General features: G+C 38.4%; 4 protein-coding genes across 5 annotated transcripts; 2 read left to right on the plus strand and 2 right to left on the minus strand.

Annotated features, from left to right (window-relative positions):
- Positions 1-334: 334 nt before the first annotated feature.
- On the plus strand, positions 335-2,539 carry Vps24 (vacuolar protein sorting 24). The gene is made up of 2 exons (XM_066293499.1): positions 335-1,143; positions 1,733-2,539. Exon 1 carries the CDS (start codon positions 481-483, stop codon positions 1,141-1,143), a length of 663 nt encoding a protein of 220 aa, XP_066149596.1. The 5' UTR covers positions 335-480; the 3' UTR covers positions 1,733-2,539.
- Positions 1,191-5,425, minus strand: LOC136345244 (uncharacterized). The gene is made up of 9 exons (XM_066293338.1): positions 5,391-5,425; positions 5,240-5,329; positions 4,043-4,169; positions 3,811-3,994; positions 3,037-3,757; positions 2,579-2,882; positions 2,119-2,337; positions 1,610-1,709; positions 1,191-1,435 (listed from the first exon to the last, which is right to left on the minus strand). Exons 3-9 carry the CDS (start codon positions 4,143-4,145, stop codon positions 1,201-1,203), a joined length of 1,866 nt encoding a protein of 621 aa, XP_066149435.1. The 5' UTR covers positions 4,146-4,169; positions 5,240-5,329; positions 5,391-5,425; the 3' UTR covers positions 1,191-1,200.
- LOC136345204 (proteasome activator complex subunit 4B-like) lies at positions 4,892-14,048 on the plus strand. Of its 2 annotated transcripts, XM_066293277.1 has the most exons (14): positions 4,892-5,307; positions 6,283-6,423; positions 6,479-6,640; positions 6,699-6,915; positions 8,038-9,087; positions 9,228-9,467; positions 9,529-9,989; positions 10,040-10,217; positions 10,284-10,535; positions 10,629-11,137; positions 11,306-12,588; positions 12,827-13,263; positions 13,314-13,526; positions 13,610-14,048. In XM_066293277.1, the coding sequence occupies exons 1-14, from the start codon at positions 5,099-5,101 to the stop codon at positions 13,742-13,744; spliced, it is 5,487 nt and encodes a 1,828-aa protein (XP_066149374.1). In that variant the 5' UTR covers positions 4,892-5,098; the 3' UTR covers positions 13,745-14,048. The 2 variants fall into 2 exon arrangements, with proteins under 2 accessions (XP_066149374.1, XP_066149385.1); XM_066293288.1 differs by lacking the exons at positions 4,892-5,307; positions 6,283-6,423; positions 6,479-6,640; positions 6,699-6,915 and adding an exon at positions 6,933-7,543.
- A 134-nt stretch (positions 14,049-14,182) lies between these two features.
- Polr1C (RNA polymerase I and III subunit C) lies at positions 14,183-15,802 on the minus strand. The gene is made up of 5 exons (XM_066291785.1): positions 15,483-15,802; positions 14,995-15,418; positions 14,667-14,849; positions 14,373-14,615; positions 14,183-14,317 (listed from the first exon to the last, which is right to left on the minus strand). Exons 1-5 carry the CDS (start codon positions 15,540-15,542, stop codon positions 14,211-14,213), a joined length of 1,017 nt encoding a protein of 338 aa, XP_066147882.1. The 5' UTR covers positions 15,543-15,802; the 3' UTR covers positions 14,183-14,210.
- Between the last annotated feature and the right edge of the window lie 139 nt (positions 15,803-15,941).

A 15,941-nucleotide genomic window follows, 5' to 3' on the forward strand; every position in this document is an offset into this window, starting at 1 on the left:
TAAATTCTCTCATTAAGACCTTAAGTTCAATTCATAAACTCTTGGAAAAGCTTTGTTGTTGCTGTAGACAATGTAGAGAATCTGACTAAAGCTGATAATATATACTATTAGATTATTGAATTAGTAATTATTTATTCAAACCTAGGTTATTTTATTAAAAATACTCTGTATTTCAAGTCCTAACAGCCCATCTACTAGAAAAACCTTTCGAATATGATTTATCTATCGATTCAATGCAGATTAACCAGTGTCAAAAGCTTGTTGCAGAGAACTGCTCAGAGTACTCCAATGGAATTGGAAATCGATACTAAATTGACGTTCACGTCACATTACGCACAATATTTTACATTTAGTGGCGGTGACAACCATAACAAAATAGAACTCAAAAGTAGAGAAAAAACGATTAAAAATCGCCAAAAAAGGCAAGTTCAGGGCGTTTTTTCTTTCCAGTTAACCTATCGAACTTGCAAGTTTATAACAATGGGTCTATTTGGTAAATCCAACCAACGGAACCCCAAAGACATGGTTACTGAATGGAACCATAAGCTCCGCAAAGAGGGATACCAGTTAGACAGGCAGATAAACTCCATTAAACGTGAAGAAGAGAAGGTAAAACGGTCCCTAAAAGAGGCAGCCAAAAAGGGGGACAAGGACACCTGCACCATCCTTGCTAAAGAGATCCTCAGGGCCCGTAAAGCTATCAACAAAATCTACACGTCTAAGGCGCATTTAAACTCTGTGATGCTGCAAATGAAGAATCAATTGGCCACTCTCCGAGTAGCAGGTTCATTGCAAAAATCTACAGAAGTAATGTCAGCAATGCAGTCTTTGATCAGAGTACCAGAAGTCACACACACAATGCAGGAAATGTCTAAGGAGATGATGAAGGCAGGAATCATTGAGGAGATGCTTGATGAGACTTTTGAAGATATTGAGGATAGCGAAGAGATGGAAGAAGCAGCACAGAGCGAGATAGATAAAGTACTCTTTGAGATTACTGAAGGGAAGATTGGAGAGGCCCCTCTGCCTCCGTCAGATCCTGCTGAGAAGGACAAAATAAAAGAGGGGCCTTCTGGAGAAGAGGAGGATGAGAGAGAGCTTGAGGAAATGCAGAGCAGATTGGCAGCTTTAAAGACATCTTAGGTATGTATTAGTTCAAAGGCTATCTTCTAATAAATAAAACACCAAAAAACTATAACTTCATATTATACTTTGGGCAGCAATATTTAAATCTAAATTAAGTCTCTCCTTAAGCTCCCGTAACAACCATGGGATTTTTTCAAACTCATCTAAATTCAGCCACTTGTCTATATACACAGGAATAACAGTGCACTTAAGAGAGTCTTCTAATATTTTAAGGCTCTTCGCAGGAATTGCTCGTAGCTGTTCAGTGTTGATTGTGTAGTAGTAACTCTTACCTGACCATATAAGAACTCTGAAAAAAAATTAAATTTGCCTTTCATAGCAGATATTTTTTGCAGAAAATAATAAGTATTGAAAATGAAACTGGTGAATAATGCATGATTTTTAGTTGACACTTCTTGACTTTGAATATATTTTATTAAAATATTAAGTTTTAACATAATTTTGAAGACATTCTCATACTTACAATTGTTGACTGTCATTCTCGAGCTTAATGTCTTCCACAAATTGGACTCTCTTTGTCTCAAATGGTACTGGAGTGCCATTACTAAAGATTACAGCATGATCTAAATAGAAAATTTATTTATAGGTCTTTCCAGACTAGGCCTGAAGTTAATAGAGTCAGAAGTTAATGGAGTTGGGCAAAACACCCATAACAAAGATAATTGCAAGCATTGTGATATTCTTCTATTCTAATTAAGTTCTCAACGAGAAATGAAAGTCGGCAAAGATTTTACAGAGTTGCGTACACATGAACACGATTTTTTTCTCTGCAAATAATTTTTCCCCTTGTGATGCATTTTTCTTTCCACATCATTTATAATTTTTTTTTATAAATGAGTGTCAACTTTGTTTCTCTTTTTGCCGACTACAATTGACTGCTTAAATGAATATTCCCTAACCCCTAATATTTACCTAAACTTTTTCCCTTAACAAAATCTACCTGATTCCATATTAGGTAAGAAATTAACCCACCTATATGAACGCCTAATTTCGAATACAAATTTGTAAGAACAAATTGCTCCCCTCCCAAAGCCTTGTGCATCGCTCCCTCCAAGGAAGGTTCTAGATTTTTTGCGAAATCAACAACTAGATCTTTCGGGTCCAAATTGGGCAACAGTTCCGCCAAATCCGGCTTGTAGGTAGAGATGCATTGCCAGGTGAAAGAGTATTGCTCGAAGTTCGAATGAAATTCTAATAAAATTTTGAAATTAGGTGATCGTCTTTGACACTAAATTTAATCTACAGAGTATTATTTTGTAATTATTGTATTAAAATTATTGTTATTTTTGTTGATTATTAGTGTGTTTTATACATATAAGCTTTTGTAAAATTGAAACTTTAACTATTGTTTTGCTTTATAGAGCGTAATAAAGTACTTTATTTATTTATTTAATCTTTTTTTCTGATGTTTTTTTTTAAGAATCACACTCACTCTTCTCCAGCAAATGCCTCACATACTCTTCATTCAAAGCCCGCCCCAGCACATCAATTTTATAAATGTCCAACAAACACAGCGCAGACGCAAATCGCGCCCAAATGATCTCTTTTCTGTTCTCAACTGCCAATTCCTTGCACTTTTTAATCCACTCCTTCAAATGCTCCCAATGCGCAGGTTTGTAGTCGGTCAGAGCTAAAAACACCGCAATACTGTAGATGTCAGCACTATCCTTCTTAATATCGGGATCTCGGTAGATACACGTGGATATGTAATCAGACAATCTTTGATGGAAGTGGTGCTAAAATGATGTAGACCTTTAATTCTTGATGCCAGTACTAAGAAAAAATCACCATTTTATTGCGATTGCTATAAAATGGAGTGAAAATGAAAACTATAAGTTAGTCATCTTGATTGACTGGTTCCTTTAGGTAGAAATGTATAATAAATTTTACCAATCGCGCCATATTTCTCGCCACTCCAAGCGCCCTCTTATAACCAATATTGTGATCAATAATGTAGTTTGCACAAGTATCAAACAGCACCTCCTGGTAGTAGAACTTGCACCTATTTGTGTAATGGTGCGTCAGTCGATTCAGACATATTTCCATGTTAATTATAGCCACATTCTCTATGTTCACCACAAGATCAGTGGAAACTCTGTTCACTATTGTTTGATAAATGGGGTTTCTTGGCAACAGACAGACGGCGTTCAAAATTCCCCTAGCGGTATTTCCGTCAAACTCCCCTGGATACGTTTCCAGCTTTTCGAGAATAAAATTGACGGTCTCTTGAGAGAGATTTTTCTTTATTGCGTAGTATAGACAGTCAGTCATTTGAACTGGATTGGTATTGTTCATTTTTTTCTTAACATTGATTTCGAATACCATGGGAAGGGCGATGCGAAGGGCTTCAACCAAGGGAGTGTTTTCCATATCCATCAGAAGAAAATTCAGAAATAAAACTTGAGGAATACTCAATTGATTCACGTTTCCTCGAACTATCTGCAGGAGAACCTGCACTATCATACTGTAACTCTTCACTCCAACATAGGAAAGAGTTTTAAGGGCATCTATAGCGTCATTAATATCCACAATCCCTGAATAACGTTTAATATTCCTGCAGATTTTCTCAAAATCTGGGTGCCCCATCAGTTTCTCCGTAGACAGATCAGAACTAGTAGAGATTAAATTTAATATTGTCTTTATAAATCACATAAGAAGCTATACTTTCCATCCTTTTGAAGCATAAACAAGGCCTTAAGAGCTTGCACCGTGTGCTTTTCGTCCATTTTCTTGTAATTTTCACGGACAAGTTGCAATAAGCGTGAAGTAGAGCTGGACGCCCGTAAACGGTTCAAAAGTACATCCGGCGCATTTGGTTGAACCTCTGAAGTGGGTTTCCAAACATCTCCTGCAAATTTTTGGATGATTTTCATAAGGAAAAAAGTAGTATACCTACCTCGGCACATTAAAGCACTGTTATTGCTCGTAACGTAACGCACTAAGGAGTTGTAGCAATTCGCTGACGAAAGCCATGTTCTTTTAGTGAGGGAGAAGTTCATTGAAATTGAGTTTTCCAAATTTTCCTGAAATCAAGAAGTAACTTTTTACGTGGAAAACAAATCTCACAACAAACATTTACAATCGACGATTTAATTGATTTTATTTAAGGTAATAAAACATAAATATGGTCATTACGAAGCGCATCGCACGTAAATCAAAGGAACCATCAATTAAAATTAAAGGAAAAGTATTAAAATTTCGGGCCATTTTAATATTTTCAGTGACTCAAATATATCTTGAAAAATCAAGTAACTCAAGGCGATAACTTTTCTTGTTGACTCAAATCTTACAGAAGTTTTACGCATTGGCGGAATTAATAACAAAGAACTTTTGGCAACCAAGGTGCTGAAAATAAATTCAATTTTCTATTAATAACCAAGGTAAATGCACTATTAATAATTTTTTTTTAACTACGAAGAGGAATTCTTTATTGCGAGGCAATGAGAAAGCATTTTCAAGTATGAATTTGCAACAATAACGGTGAGTCATTAACAAGCAGCAACAAATCGCTTGATAATCATTGATTTTTTGATGCGGAAATTCAAAAATCCCGCTATTAAAGCTGGATTGTGATTAGCTGCGATAGTCTCCACAAGAGTGAAAGGTGAACATTGACGTCAGGAGAGAATAGCTTCCGTCTTTGTTGTAACATGCATGTATGACAAGGCCAAGACATGACCTTAATACCTAGAAAAAGTTCTCAGCCGGTCTAATGTCAACTTTACCCCTACCAATTAAGCAAAAATGAAAAGATCTGTCAAGAATTGATAATGAACATGACTTGGACGAATGTGTAAATAAAAATAGCTTAATGTTAATCAGTTTTTGGACAGTCACAAAGTCAAAAGTGTACGGAAACTTTGTTAAGAATTTAGTGAGTGAAGTTTCGGTGAAGTGACGTTCAACTTTATAGTAGTTTAAGAGGCGAGAAAGTGGGGCCCTATCAGACACTATGGACGAGACGTACAGAGAGCGGAGGGCTGCCGCGTTGGGCTTTAAGCCCCAGAAAGAGAGTGTTTATAACGAGCTACTGCCCTACGCTAAGCACCTGGATCTAGAGTCCAAAAAGCTCTTTCTGGCCATTAAAACTAACCTGGTTAAAGCGGTGTTGGCGCGTGAAATTCGACCCGGTTGTGCCTTATGGACTTCCAGACTCAATAAGTACGTCACTTAGGATCTCACACTAAAAAAATACCGTAAAAATCACTCTCAAAACGGTCAAAATTTAAGAAAAAAAGCATCACATTTTATTCATTTTAATGTCCTTTTATCATGGTTTTTGACAGTATAGATAGAAGTTCGACAGGTGACGGTTTGAGTTCTTCGCTATGATTGGCCAAATTTAAAATATGGCGTTCAAAATAGTCATTTATTCATAAATGGGGCTAAAATTTGATTTTCAAATTAGAATTTTTAAAAATTCGTAATTAATTGAACGCGTAAATTAAGAGATATTCCTTTTATTACATATCTCGATTTATATATGACACGTTACGATGTCGAATTTAAAATATTCTTCTTTAAAAAGTGAATTTAATAAACCAGTTAAAGTGCTACAAAATTATCTACAATAATTACTAATAATGGGAGTATCAACCATTGAGAAGTCCCCAGATTATCAGAAAGATAGTTCTGAGATTTCTATATAATTTTCTATTGGAAAGTTTTTCCCACATATCTTTGCTCCCACTCAGTCTGGTACTATGGAGATATTCTCTTCTATAATACTCTCCTCTTATCTTTGACACAAAATTTTTCAACTGCATGTAGCCCATTCTGTCATCAAACTATTAGACTCTTTTAAATTTATTGAAAACTTGATATTTCAAATTTATATTCATTTATGGTACAAGGCAGCCAGGGTGGTCTGGGCTTTTTGAAGCCTAAACTGGATAGAATGTGTTGGAAAACCCTCATAAAAATATTGTTGACATTTTTATAAATACAGTCAAGCTTGTGCAAATAAATATTATTAAACCACTCATGGGAGATATCACTGGTAACTAGCCCACAGTACCTACACAATACCATAATTGTCAATTTAAATCCAATTTATAAAGTCGAAAATATATGTAAGTTTTATGTCACAACTACCAGAATTCAATTACGCACAATTTTGAACAATCTTTTCCCCAGATACATCAAGATCTATGGCATGAAGTTCTCTAAGGAGGATCACATATCCCTCATCAAACTCTTCTATGAACTAATGACTATTCCAGATTTGGAACCAACAAGAATCAACAAGTGCGCAGTTACTTTGCATCAACTACTTAAGTGAGTTCCCATAAAACACCAAATTGATCTACATCAAGAAAGTTTTGTTGCATAGGAAAAAGTATCTGCTGACCAGAGATGAGCTACAATTAGATTGGAGACCTCTATATGACCTGGTGGTGCGCACTATCCAAAAAAGTAAAAGTGATATTGGCATGTACAGGTACTTTGCGACTTTCCAGACCACCCTGTGCAACGCCATTCGTAGCTGCAAAGTGTAGGTATTTCATTGAAGTAACTGAATGATATAATTACCATGGTTTGTGGTATAAAAGGTATTTTCCGGCTTCTGCAACCCAAGAGATCCTGGATGAATTCCGGCCAATGCTGTGCCCTTTTGATAACTCTAAAATAGCTTTTGCTATACAGCATTTGGAGCTGTTTCTGCCCAACGCTGTAAAGCCTGAAGAGGCCGAAATCAGCTACAAATTGTGGTTTGAAGAGTTTATGAATCTGTGGGAAGTTTGCCATAATGCAGGCACCTGGGAGAATGTAAGTTTTGTTGTGGGAGATTGAGACTTGCATTGTGAGGAAACTTTCAATAGAGAGAGGAAAGTCTCCTATCAAAATGTGTACCTACACCAAGATTCCCGCTTTAAGCTAAATTACCGAAAAATGTTTTTATATTGCCCTGAAGTCATATAAATTGCTTTAATATTCCTAATAGTCCCAAATGGAAGGCAAGAACGGACGTGACTTAATAGAGTGAAGGCGTTTTGGTAGCAGGTATGTTCTGCAGAATTCTTAGATTGGCCTCATGCCTGGTAATTATGGTGACCCCATTCGCATAGCAATTCATATTTACCTCAAAGAGATCTGGATGTTTAAATGAACATTACAAGAGATATTTAAGTAATGTTCCGAGAGCATAATGGGTACGTTGAGTTGCCAGAAATATCACCAAGGCAAGAAATTAGATGAAAAAATTTCAGAATGCACTGAATTTATTCTGTACTATAGAGATGAGAAAAAGATCCACAGAACAGCAGACTAGTCGTCAGTATTAATTAAATTCGTTCAAAGTAAAACATGCGGACATTCTCGACAAAGACAACTTCTCGGATTCTGGCAAGCAAGAAGCGGACAATATTTAGCGTTACGGTGGTAGCACGGTGATATGGTAATTCCAACGTATAGTAATGTCCAGTTGTACTCATCATATTCATGAATGAATCTACCCTTGAAGCCTAAAAGTGGGAAAAGTAATGTTGATAACGTTCATTTTGGCGCATTCTTCAGACGGCCAGTATGTTTTATAGTGCCGTCATCGAGACTTTTTACCCCCAATCCTTGAGAAAAAGGAGGGCAATGCATACAATATGTGAGAGTTAATTTTGGTTAAGAGTCATGGGTTCGGCTCAGAAGACAATTTGTACTTTTTGAGATGTTTTTTTCTTCTGGTTCTCCATGTGTAAACTCGTGTTGTTTCTCAAATTCAGGTTTAAAGGGAAACGTTATTTGGATCACAAAAGTGGATTAAAGTCATTGGCATAGCTCGTTTTAGACGGTAGTTTAAAATTTGTCAAAAGTATCTCAAATTTATACGTTTTTAAGACATTTCTTCAATCAATTCATGATTTCTAAAGGTCTCAAAACAATTGCAATTGTTCACAGAACATGATGTGGTTGATGAGCTGCCTGGCCAAATTCCAAATAGGTTTTATCGACTGGAGCCCTTACGTTCCTCAAATGTTCGCCCGCTTCCTGAGATCCCTACAGTTGCCTGTCACCTTCAAACAGCGCCAAGTGGGCAAACAGCATAAAATTGACATTTCTGCGATGGCCGCCTGGATCGTCTGCACCCTTCACGGGGACCACAGCCCTACATTCTTTCACCTAGAAAAGCTCATGCAGACTTTAGAGTCGTATTTCCACCCCGCGAATGTCGGAAGGTGGACCGTGAAACTACGGGAACTCCTCAAGAAACTTGCTTATTTTTTCGTTCAGAGAGTGCATTGGGAGCGCTTCAAGAACGCTTCATGGGATAATAATGTCCCTGAACACTTCAAACTCACCGATCAAGACATTGATCGTTTTGTTAACATATTGAAGACCTGTGTGGAACCAGCAATGTTCTGCAGAATGGGCTCTCAAGACATTTGCCTTGCTCTCTCTGATTTGGCCTCCTTGCGGCCCAATCTTGTTATCCCCGGGCTTTTAGACAAACTTTATTCATCCATGGATAGCCTCACTGAGCCCCATAAGTTGACTTGCAGCATGATGGCGGTAATTTCCGTAGCTAGGCACATGGTGCAGAGCCCTAGTTATCCCGAGGGGCCTACTCATGTCGTCCCATTGCTCCTAGCCCTTCTCCCTGGGATCGATCCTAATGATATGAGGAAATCCTATGTTACCTTCAACTTTATAGTTCATTTTGTCAATATGATTCCCCTGATCGACTCATCAAAGGCTCATCAGTTTCATGAGGACCTCACAGAAGAAGAACACATGATTTGTGAGGCTTCTGCAGAATTTCAAGATTTTGTGTTGCAATTTTTGGATAAGTTGATGGTGCTTGTGGACTCGAACTCACTAGATTTTGTGAGACACGAACAGATGACCAGCAATAGTAGTACGAAGACTCGAATTGAATCTGGGACCGAAACCGCAATTACTTCAGTGGTCAGTGTAGTTCTCACGCAGTGCTCACCAGAGATCTTCCATGTAAGTTTTTAATTTTGCCTTTAATTTCATATATAAAATCAGTGGAGATTTTTGATGATTTCTCTCGAAAATAAACACATTTTTACTTCATAGAAGACTATTACGATCTATTGTATTGTAACATTCAGCGCATTTTGTAGAGCGCTCTGCGAAAGTTCTACAATTTTATAAGACAAAAAATCTTGGAGGTTCAAGTAGCCGGAAAAATGGTCGCCATGATGGCCCACTGCTTCTCCATAGTTAACCCTGAAGAGACCCTAAAGCTAATGCTTCCCTACCTCTTTGAAACCCTCGAAGAAGCCCTAAGGGAGAGCCCTTCGATGGCGAGCGAAGAGCACGTTGATGCCAAGTTTCTGTTTAATTTATTAATTTTATCAGAGGTGAGTGCTTGGAGCGATTTTATAGTGAATTTATTTTTGGGCAAATTTTACGTTAAATCAGGTAGTTGATGGTCGAGATCAGCTCTTGCCATATTTACCGAAACTGACCCAAATCCTAGACCAAACTCTTCATATGACGTGTCTAGAGGTGCAGCGCCTCTCTGCGCGTATTCTAGAATTGACTCTCGGGTCTTTAAGCAATGTCCGGCCGAAGGACAGTAGGACTTCCACAAAAGACTACTCTCTTCCCGTTAAAGATTTCTTATCAGTGCGAGAATGGGGGAAACCTCAGAGAATCAAAGACCTAAAAATCGACTGGTACGTCCCTGGAGAGGCGGAAATTGAGGCGGTCCAGACCTTAGTCCATAAATACCTCACACCGGAGCTGGATCTATTGGTGAGGTATGCTGACGGGGGGAAAAAACTTAGCAGACATGAGCTGAAATGTTCTTTAAAAATCGTGAATTCAGTGCTGTGTTGTCACTTGTTGTTGCCGATTTGGGAGGAGCCCACTTATAAGCTGTAAGGAAGGTTTTTTTAGAAAGAATAGGGGTTAAAACAAGGTATTTTAGGGTAGATTCTGTGCTTGAACCATGGGCCTTTAACCTTATGGTAATAGAGAATGGGACAGTTTCAATGCCTGATAAAAGTAATATTCGCAAGACCATTGTGGATGTCCTTCATAAAGCGCAACGTCAACTTTTAGATAGTGATGAAGGAGACACTCAAAGCATTCAGCATATAATCAATGTTAGTACGTCTGAAAATATATAGAATGTATGAATGTATCGAGAAAAAAAACATTTTTTTCCTTAGATCTATAACGTGATTCTCTTCAATAAATCACGCAATCAGAACTTTGAGGTACACTGGAGGACTTTCCACATGACAAAAAAAATGCTAGAGGATCGCCTGCATCAGAAGAAGCATCATTTACGACATATGCACATTGACAGGATAACATTGCAGCAAGAGTTCCGCATTGAAAGTAGGAATTGCTCATTTACTGCCACTCACAAACAGATTCTGGAGGATCTGTTGGAGCTCAGTGTGTGCAGATATAGTGATGTAAGTTTTTGGAAATTGAAGTAAAGATTGCGTTTTGGTAAGACTGAAGATGCGTTATTCATGTTTACACTGTTGAGTTCTTCCCTCTATCAGGTGAGGATGATGGCCCAATCAAAACTCTACGCAATGATTCAATACTTTCCCTACTCCTACACCCTCCTCACGGATCACCTCAAAAAGATACTTCAACTGAACTCTGTTGAGAACCACGAGGCTTTTAAAGGATGTTTATACATTCTTTTGGGGCCGAAAACAGCCCCCATAATTGCTCGCCACGACTGGAATTTTATCAAGGAAATTTGGCCACTTTTAGTGCATTCGATGCCTTCTGAGAAGCCTTCGATAGTGAACCTTATCACAGCCTTAACTGATTCTGTTCACAAATTCTTTCCAACCATCGCAATTGAGTTGATTATACCTGAAAATGCCATTAAAGCTGCCTATAATTTGGCAGAAGTAGGACCCTTTAAGTGTGACGTTAAAGAGTTTCAAAGATTGATTGATGGTGGCGAGGAGTATCTGAAGAGAAAATCGCAAGAACGGAGAATGGCGTATGATCATACGATTAACAGTTTGATGGGGAATTTGGAACAAGGAAATTTGTAAGTATTTGTTTAGTGTTTTGTACTCTTTAGAATAGATGAACCTTTATCTGCAGTATGTTTGAAAACTCATCAATTCCTTTCTCCTTTCTTCCACTTTTTCTGTTTTCTCTGATTCATCCCCTAAAAACATTTTTTCAATTATCAACCCTGTTCCTGCCATTGCAGACATTGGCGCTACAACTCCATGGCGATCAGCTTCATCAAGGACCTGGTCCATTTCGACGTTAACTACAGCGTGAACGTGGTGCGCTTCTTCCTCAAGTCGACCATAAATGAATCTCTTATTATTCGAAAACACGCCATCAAAATGCTCGTCTTCGTCACCATTCAAAATAAGCCGAAATTCGAGAAAATCGAGGCGAATCCATACCAAATAGCAGGCTGCGCAAATTCCAAGTCGCACATACCGGGTGAGCGAGCGGATAATGCGTGGCTGATGTACGATCCGCGACGCGCACCGTGTAGCTCCGCTCAGTGGGAGGAGTTTCACTTCGTTCACGACCAATCAGATGGGTATTACGCTTGGCCCAAGCAGCTGATGCTATACGCTCCACCCTCCAAGCAGAAATCCGTGGCTACGCGCATGGACAAGATGAATGAAATTGAGAAGGAGATTTATACATTTTTCAACGATGATAAAAATGTTGAGGAGTTGATTAAGTACCTCTCGTTGGAAGAGAAAAAGGGAAGTGATCAATTCAACGCCTACCGCTTCTTGTTGTTTAAAAATCTCTTTAAAATGTATGAAGATTTGCTGCTTCCGCGTTTTTTACCTCACCTGCGAAAATTGGTAGAGGACAAGCAGGAATCTAATCAGAGATGCGCAGCAGAGCTAGTTTCTGCGATAATTCGGGGATCGAAGCACTGGACTTATGACAAAACCTTCGCTTTATGGAAGGAGCTGCTGCCCATCTTCAATTCCGCAATCATTAACATGGGCACAGAGACTATAACCGATTGGATATTATGTGTGACCATGGCATTAGAGTCGCGAGACCCTAATACCTACCATTGGCTGCTTGATTTTCTCATGGAGGACCCCCTTAAGGATCCCACTTCATTCGTAGCATGTAGTCGTCTTCATGTGCTCTGTACAGTAATCGCTCAGCAATCATGGAGAAACGCACCAATTTTCAACCAACTCTTGGAATATTTCAAGCCCCATCTCACGCATCCCTTCCAGAATATTCGAGAAAAGATCAGTTCCTTTTTGTCGTTAGCCTATGGGAAGGATCTGATGTTCCCACTGGGAGCTAGTACTCAAGGGCCGAAAATCGAGGAGTTTTTCATCGAAGTTTCTCCTAAATTAGAGAAATTGTACCGGTCGTTGTTAAGGAAGAGGCAGACTAATGGCCACGGTGGAGGAAAAGACGTGGAAATGGACTCAGATCACTCGAATGGACTAGGGGAGAAGGAAAAGGAAGAGCTGATGAGACTGTTCAAGATCGGTAAGAGGAACTCATTTGTTATTGGATTGTTTCTCTATTTACGGCCACGATTTACAGAAAGGTATTCTTTAAAATCGTAACCAATTTTCTTCCAAAATTCTCTAAAGTTCTCAAACTACCTTCTTTAAACGTTCAGTGTATACTTGAGCAGATTTGGGTATGAAAATGACGACTACGAAGTATGAGTCGTAGTTTCTAAGAATATATGACGATTTTACATGGTTTCTTTTTCCCCCAGTGTCAAAATACATGACTATCTCGACTGTTCGCATGAACTACTCAGCGCGACCGCAATTTTGGAAACTGCTCCCACTTGCTGCAGTGCTCCAAAATTACGAAACAGACGAGGAAATTTCCACTTTGGCCACCAACCTCCTCGTAGTGCTCGCACAGACCATGACAGTAGACAACTACATTCCAGATGCCCTTGCCGCCATTGAAAGCGTTGCTCACTGCCCCCTGTGGTCAGCACGCGCTGTCATAGCTGAATTTTTGCCAATATTTGTTTTTTACAACCTCCCAACCCTATTTACACGTTCAGAGTGGGTACTAAAAATTCAAAATCTAGTCCTTGTGCTATTAGAGGACACCCAACCAGAAGTTCGAGTAGAAGCTGCCAAAATTGTCAGTGGCCTATTGCATTGCCAGTTCATTCAACAACCCACGGAGCTTTTGGTAAGTTTCAAGAGTAAGAGGAAGAATGTTGATTGAGGAGTGGGGGGTAGACGATTTTCAGACAAATGGCGCGTACGAAAATCCGCAGGGTGGCGAAGCAGAACGGGGATACGCCGGACGCGGGCAAGAATCTTGCTGTGAGGCACGCAGGCGTTTTAGGGCTTTGTTCGTTCATCAATGCACATCCCTATGACGTACCCGAGTATCTGCCATGCGTATTCGAGGCTTTGGGGCCGCATTTGAGCGATCCCCAACCGATTCCGGTGAGTAATACTCGATTGAGTGTGATCTTAGCTTGCCTTGATTAGAATTTACCTCATCGTCAATGGCACTTTGTTTTCTTTAGGCAACAATCCGTAAGACTATGGGAGATTTCAAGAGGACCCATCACGATAATTGGGAATTACACAAGCTGAAGTTTACTGATGAGGAATTGTCTGTATTAAGGGATCTTTCAGTGCCGCCTAGCTATTGCGTTTAAAGCAGGTTTTAGCCTGATTTGTGACTAACTTGAATTTGTCTTTGCGCTGTTTCCTGTTACTTGAACTGAGATTTCTACGTTTGAAGCTTTATGTTAACCGATTTAAACTGTGACGTTTTTTTTTAAATACCTACATACATGATTTTTATTCATATGTAGACACGGTAATATAAATTCTTTTTACCAATATGTGTATATAACGATTGTAGATATTTTTAAGGACGCGGTTTTCTTAATGAACTATTGTAACTGTGGGTTGTAGGTATTCTTTTATATAAAGTTTATTAAATTATTTTTACTTAAATTGTCGAGTTTTCTTTGGAAGCTGTTTGAGTTCTTCGAGAAAGTCTTCGCAACGCCCGAACATTAGTACTAACAAAAATAATTAAGTATTTGCACAAACTAACTTCTGCATCCAATAAATAAGAACAACTTCAATTAGAAAAAAATAGAATTTATTGATAACTTATGTATTAAGTTCATTTAAAAGGGCTAAACACTTGTCCTTTAATATCGTTATTGCTTCTTTAAATATCACATCAGGAGCCAACGCACCGACAGACTCAATAGTAACTGAAAAATAAAATCCAATCATCCTAAATCGACGGTGAAACCTAAAAAAACTTACAAATAAAATGATCCTTGACCTTGGACATAACTACGGAATCCTTTAAATCATCATGTCTAAGCACATTCCTGCTACTCATATCATACCGGGCATGTTGTTCATTGATCACTGCAAATTTTCGTCTCTCTTCCTTTCGTATAGTTACAACCCCTGGAGAGAAACATTTTTGCAGCTTTAAGGCTGCTTCTCCTTCTACAGGCTTCACTATACGGATGTCTGGTAGAAGCCTGTAAAAGGCTGTGGCTAAAATTGTTATCATTCAGATTGGGAAAGTTGAAAAGGTATATAACGAACCCACAGGGGAGAATTTGGCATGATCTGCCCCATTGCTTTTGGTGGCAAATAGTTTTAAATCCATCTCGTGCCCAGGGCGCATTTTAGCTATAAGAATGTCTGAGTGAATTGGTCCTACTTCCATATCTTTAAACTTGCTTTTTTGTCCCCCAATAGGCACCCATTTGATATGCTTGGAATAAACTAAAATATTTTATGGTCTCAATGAGAAAACCTTTAAAAATCTCACTTTACTAGGGAAATAATGTTGGTGAAAACAGAACTGAGTGAGGTTAGAAATTTCTAAGCTATTGAAATATATAAAATAGGATTAACAATAAATAATCACCATATGAATTCTTATATAAATCTTCAGCCCTTGAGGAATCCTTTTTATTTGAGTCTTTATTGTGTAAACACTTAATCTTAAGCTCAAACTCCAAAGTGTCCTTTTCATTAGTTGTATCATTGGGGTCGGTTTTAAAATCAAATAACCGTGGGTCAGCCTTCAATGGTATAAGCCCCATACGATGGGCCAATACTTCGTCTTGTATAATCGAAGTGTTGTTTAAAACGTGAACTCTATCAATAGCCATTGAGGGCACATCACTCAGAATTAACCTGCGGAATGTGTTGGCAAGATAAGGATGAATCCCAATCAAATCGAACTCCATGTCTGTATTGTCGTGCCTGACTATAACGATTTGGAACTTCTTTTTGAAGACTTTGATATCAAAGTGCTCATCGAATACCGTAGGGCCTGTGGGGATATTCTGAAAGACCCCTTAGGGGGGTTGGTTTCAGTTTAGGGATCGCAAGAATTGATGGGATACTTACGTCGATCACTCGGTGTTCTGTAAGGATCACTCGCGGTTTTTCGTCATTTAAAGTTTCCATTTTGGGTGTTTTTATTTTAAAAACGATTTAAAACCGGGATGCAAACTCGGCGGAAAAAGATAGGTTATGTGAAAAAAAGAGAGAGTGGAATTTTGCTCTGATTGCGAATTGATTTGCTTTAAATTAACTTGAAGCAAATTGTTAGATACGATGAGATGAATATCATTGTTCTAGTCTCTGGTTGCTTCAACAAGGCGATAATAAAATAGTATTAATATTGATAAAATTAAAACATTAAAAGATCTAAAACGCTTGTTTTTTAAACGCAATATACAATTTCTACATACTCTACAAATTTTGATAAATCTAAAAAAGTTTTGTAATTTTGATATTGTGTAATGATCTATTGTCATATATATGCACATTACTCGACTAATCAGGATTATTTAACAATTTTCT

Source organism: Euwallacea fornicatus, chromosome 2 (genome assembly GCF_040115645.1).
Source record: "Euwallacea fornicatus isolate EFF26 chromosome 2, ASM4011564v1, whole genome shotgun sequence".
Classification (NCBI taxonomy): domain Eukaryota; kingdom Metazoa; phylum Arthropoda; class Insecta; order Coleoptera; family Curculionidae; genus Euwallacea; species Euwallacea fornicatus.

Excerpts from the sequence above, each read along its gene's own strand:
- Polr1C (XM_066291785.1), bottom strand. The coding sequence starts at position 15,542 with ATGGAAACTTTAAATGACGAAAAACCGCGAGTGATCCTTACAGAACAC. Across the intron at positions 14,850-14,994 it reads TTTATATAAGAATTCATATG|TTTATTCCAAGCATATCAAA; the intron begins GTGATTATTTAT and ends AAAATATTTTAG. Across the intron at positions 14,318-14,372 it reads GGTCAAGGATCATTTTATTT|TTACTATTGAGTCTGTCGGT; the intron begins GTAAGTTTTTTT and ends TTTATTTTTCAG.
- LOC136345244 (XM_066293338.1), bottom strand. The coding sequence starts at position 4,145 with ATGAACTTCTCCCTCACTAAAAGAACATGGCTTTCGTCAGCGAATTGC. Across the intron at positions 3,758-3,810 it reads ATGCTTCAAAAGGATGGAAA|TTCTGATCTGTCTACGGAGA; the intron begins GTATAGCTTCTT and ends AATCTCTACTAG. Across the intron at positions 2,338-2,578 it reads GAGGCATTTGCTGGAGAAGA|AATTTCATTCGAACTTCGAG; the intron begins GTGAGTGTGATT and ends AAATTTTATTAG.
- Vps24 (XM_066293499.1), top strand. The coding sequence starts at position 481 with ATGGGTCTATTTGGTAAATCCAACCAACGGAACCCCAAAGACATGGTT.
- LOC136345204 (XM_066293277.1), top strand. The coding sequence starts at position 5,099 with ATGGACGAGACGTACAGAGAGCGGAGGGCTGCCGCGTTGGGCTTTAAG. Across the intron at positions 5,308-6,282 it reads TGGACTTCCAGACTCAATAA|ATACATCAAGATCTATGGCA; the intron begins GTACGTCACTTA and ends TCTTTTCCCCAG. Across the intron at positions 6,916-8,037 it reads ATGCAGGCACCTGGGAGAAT|AACATGATGTGGTTGATGAG; the intron begins GTAAGTTTTGTT and ends AATTGTTCACAG.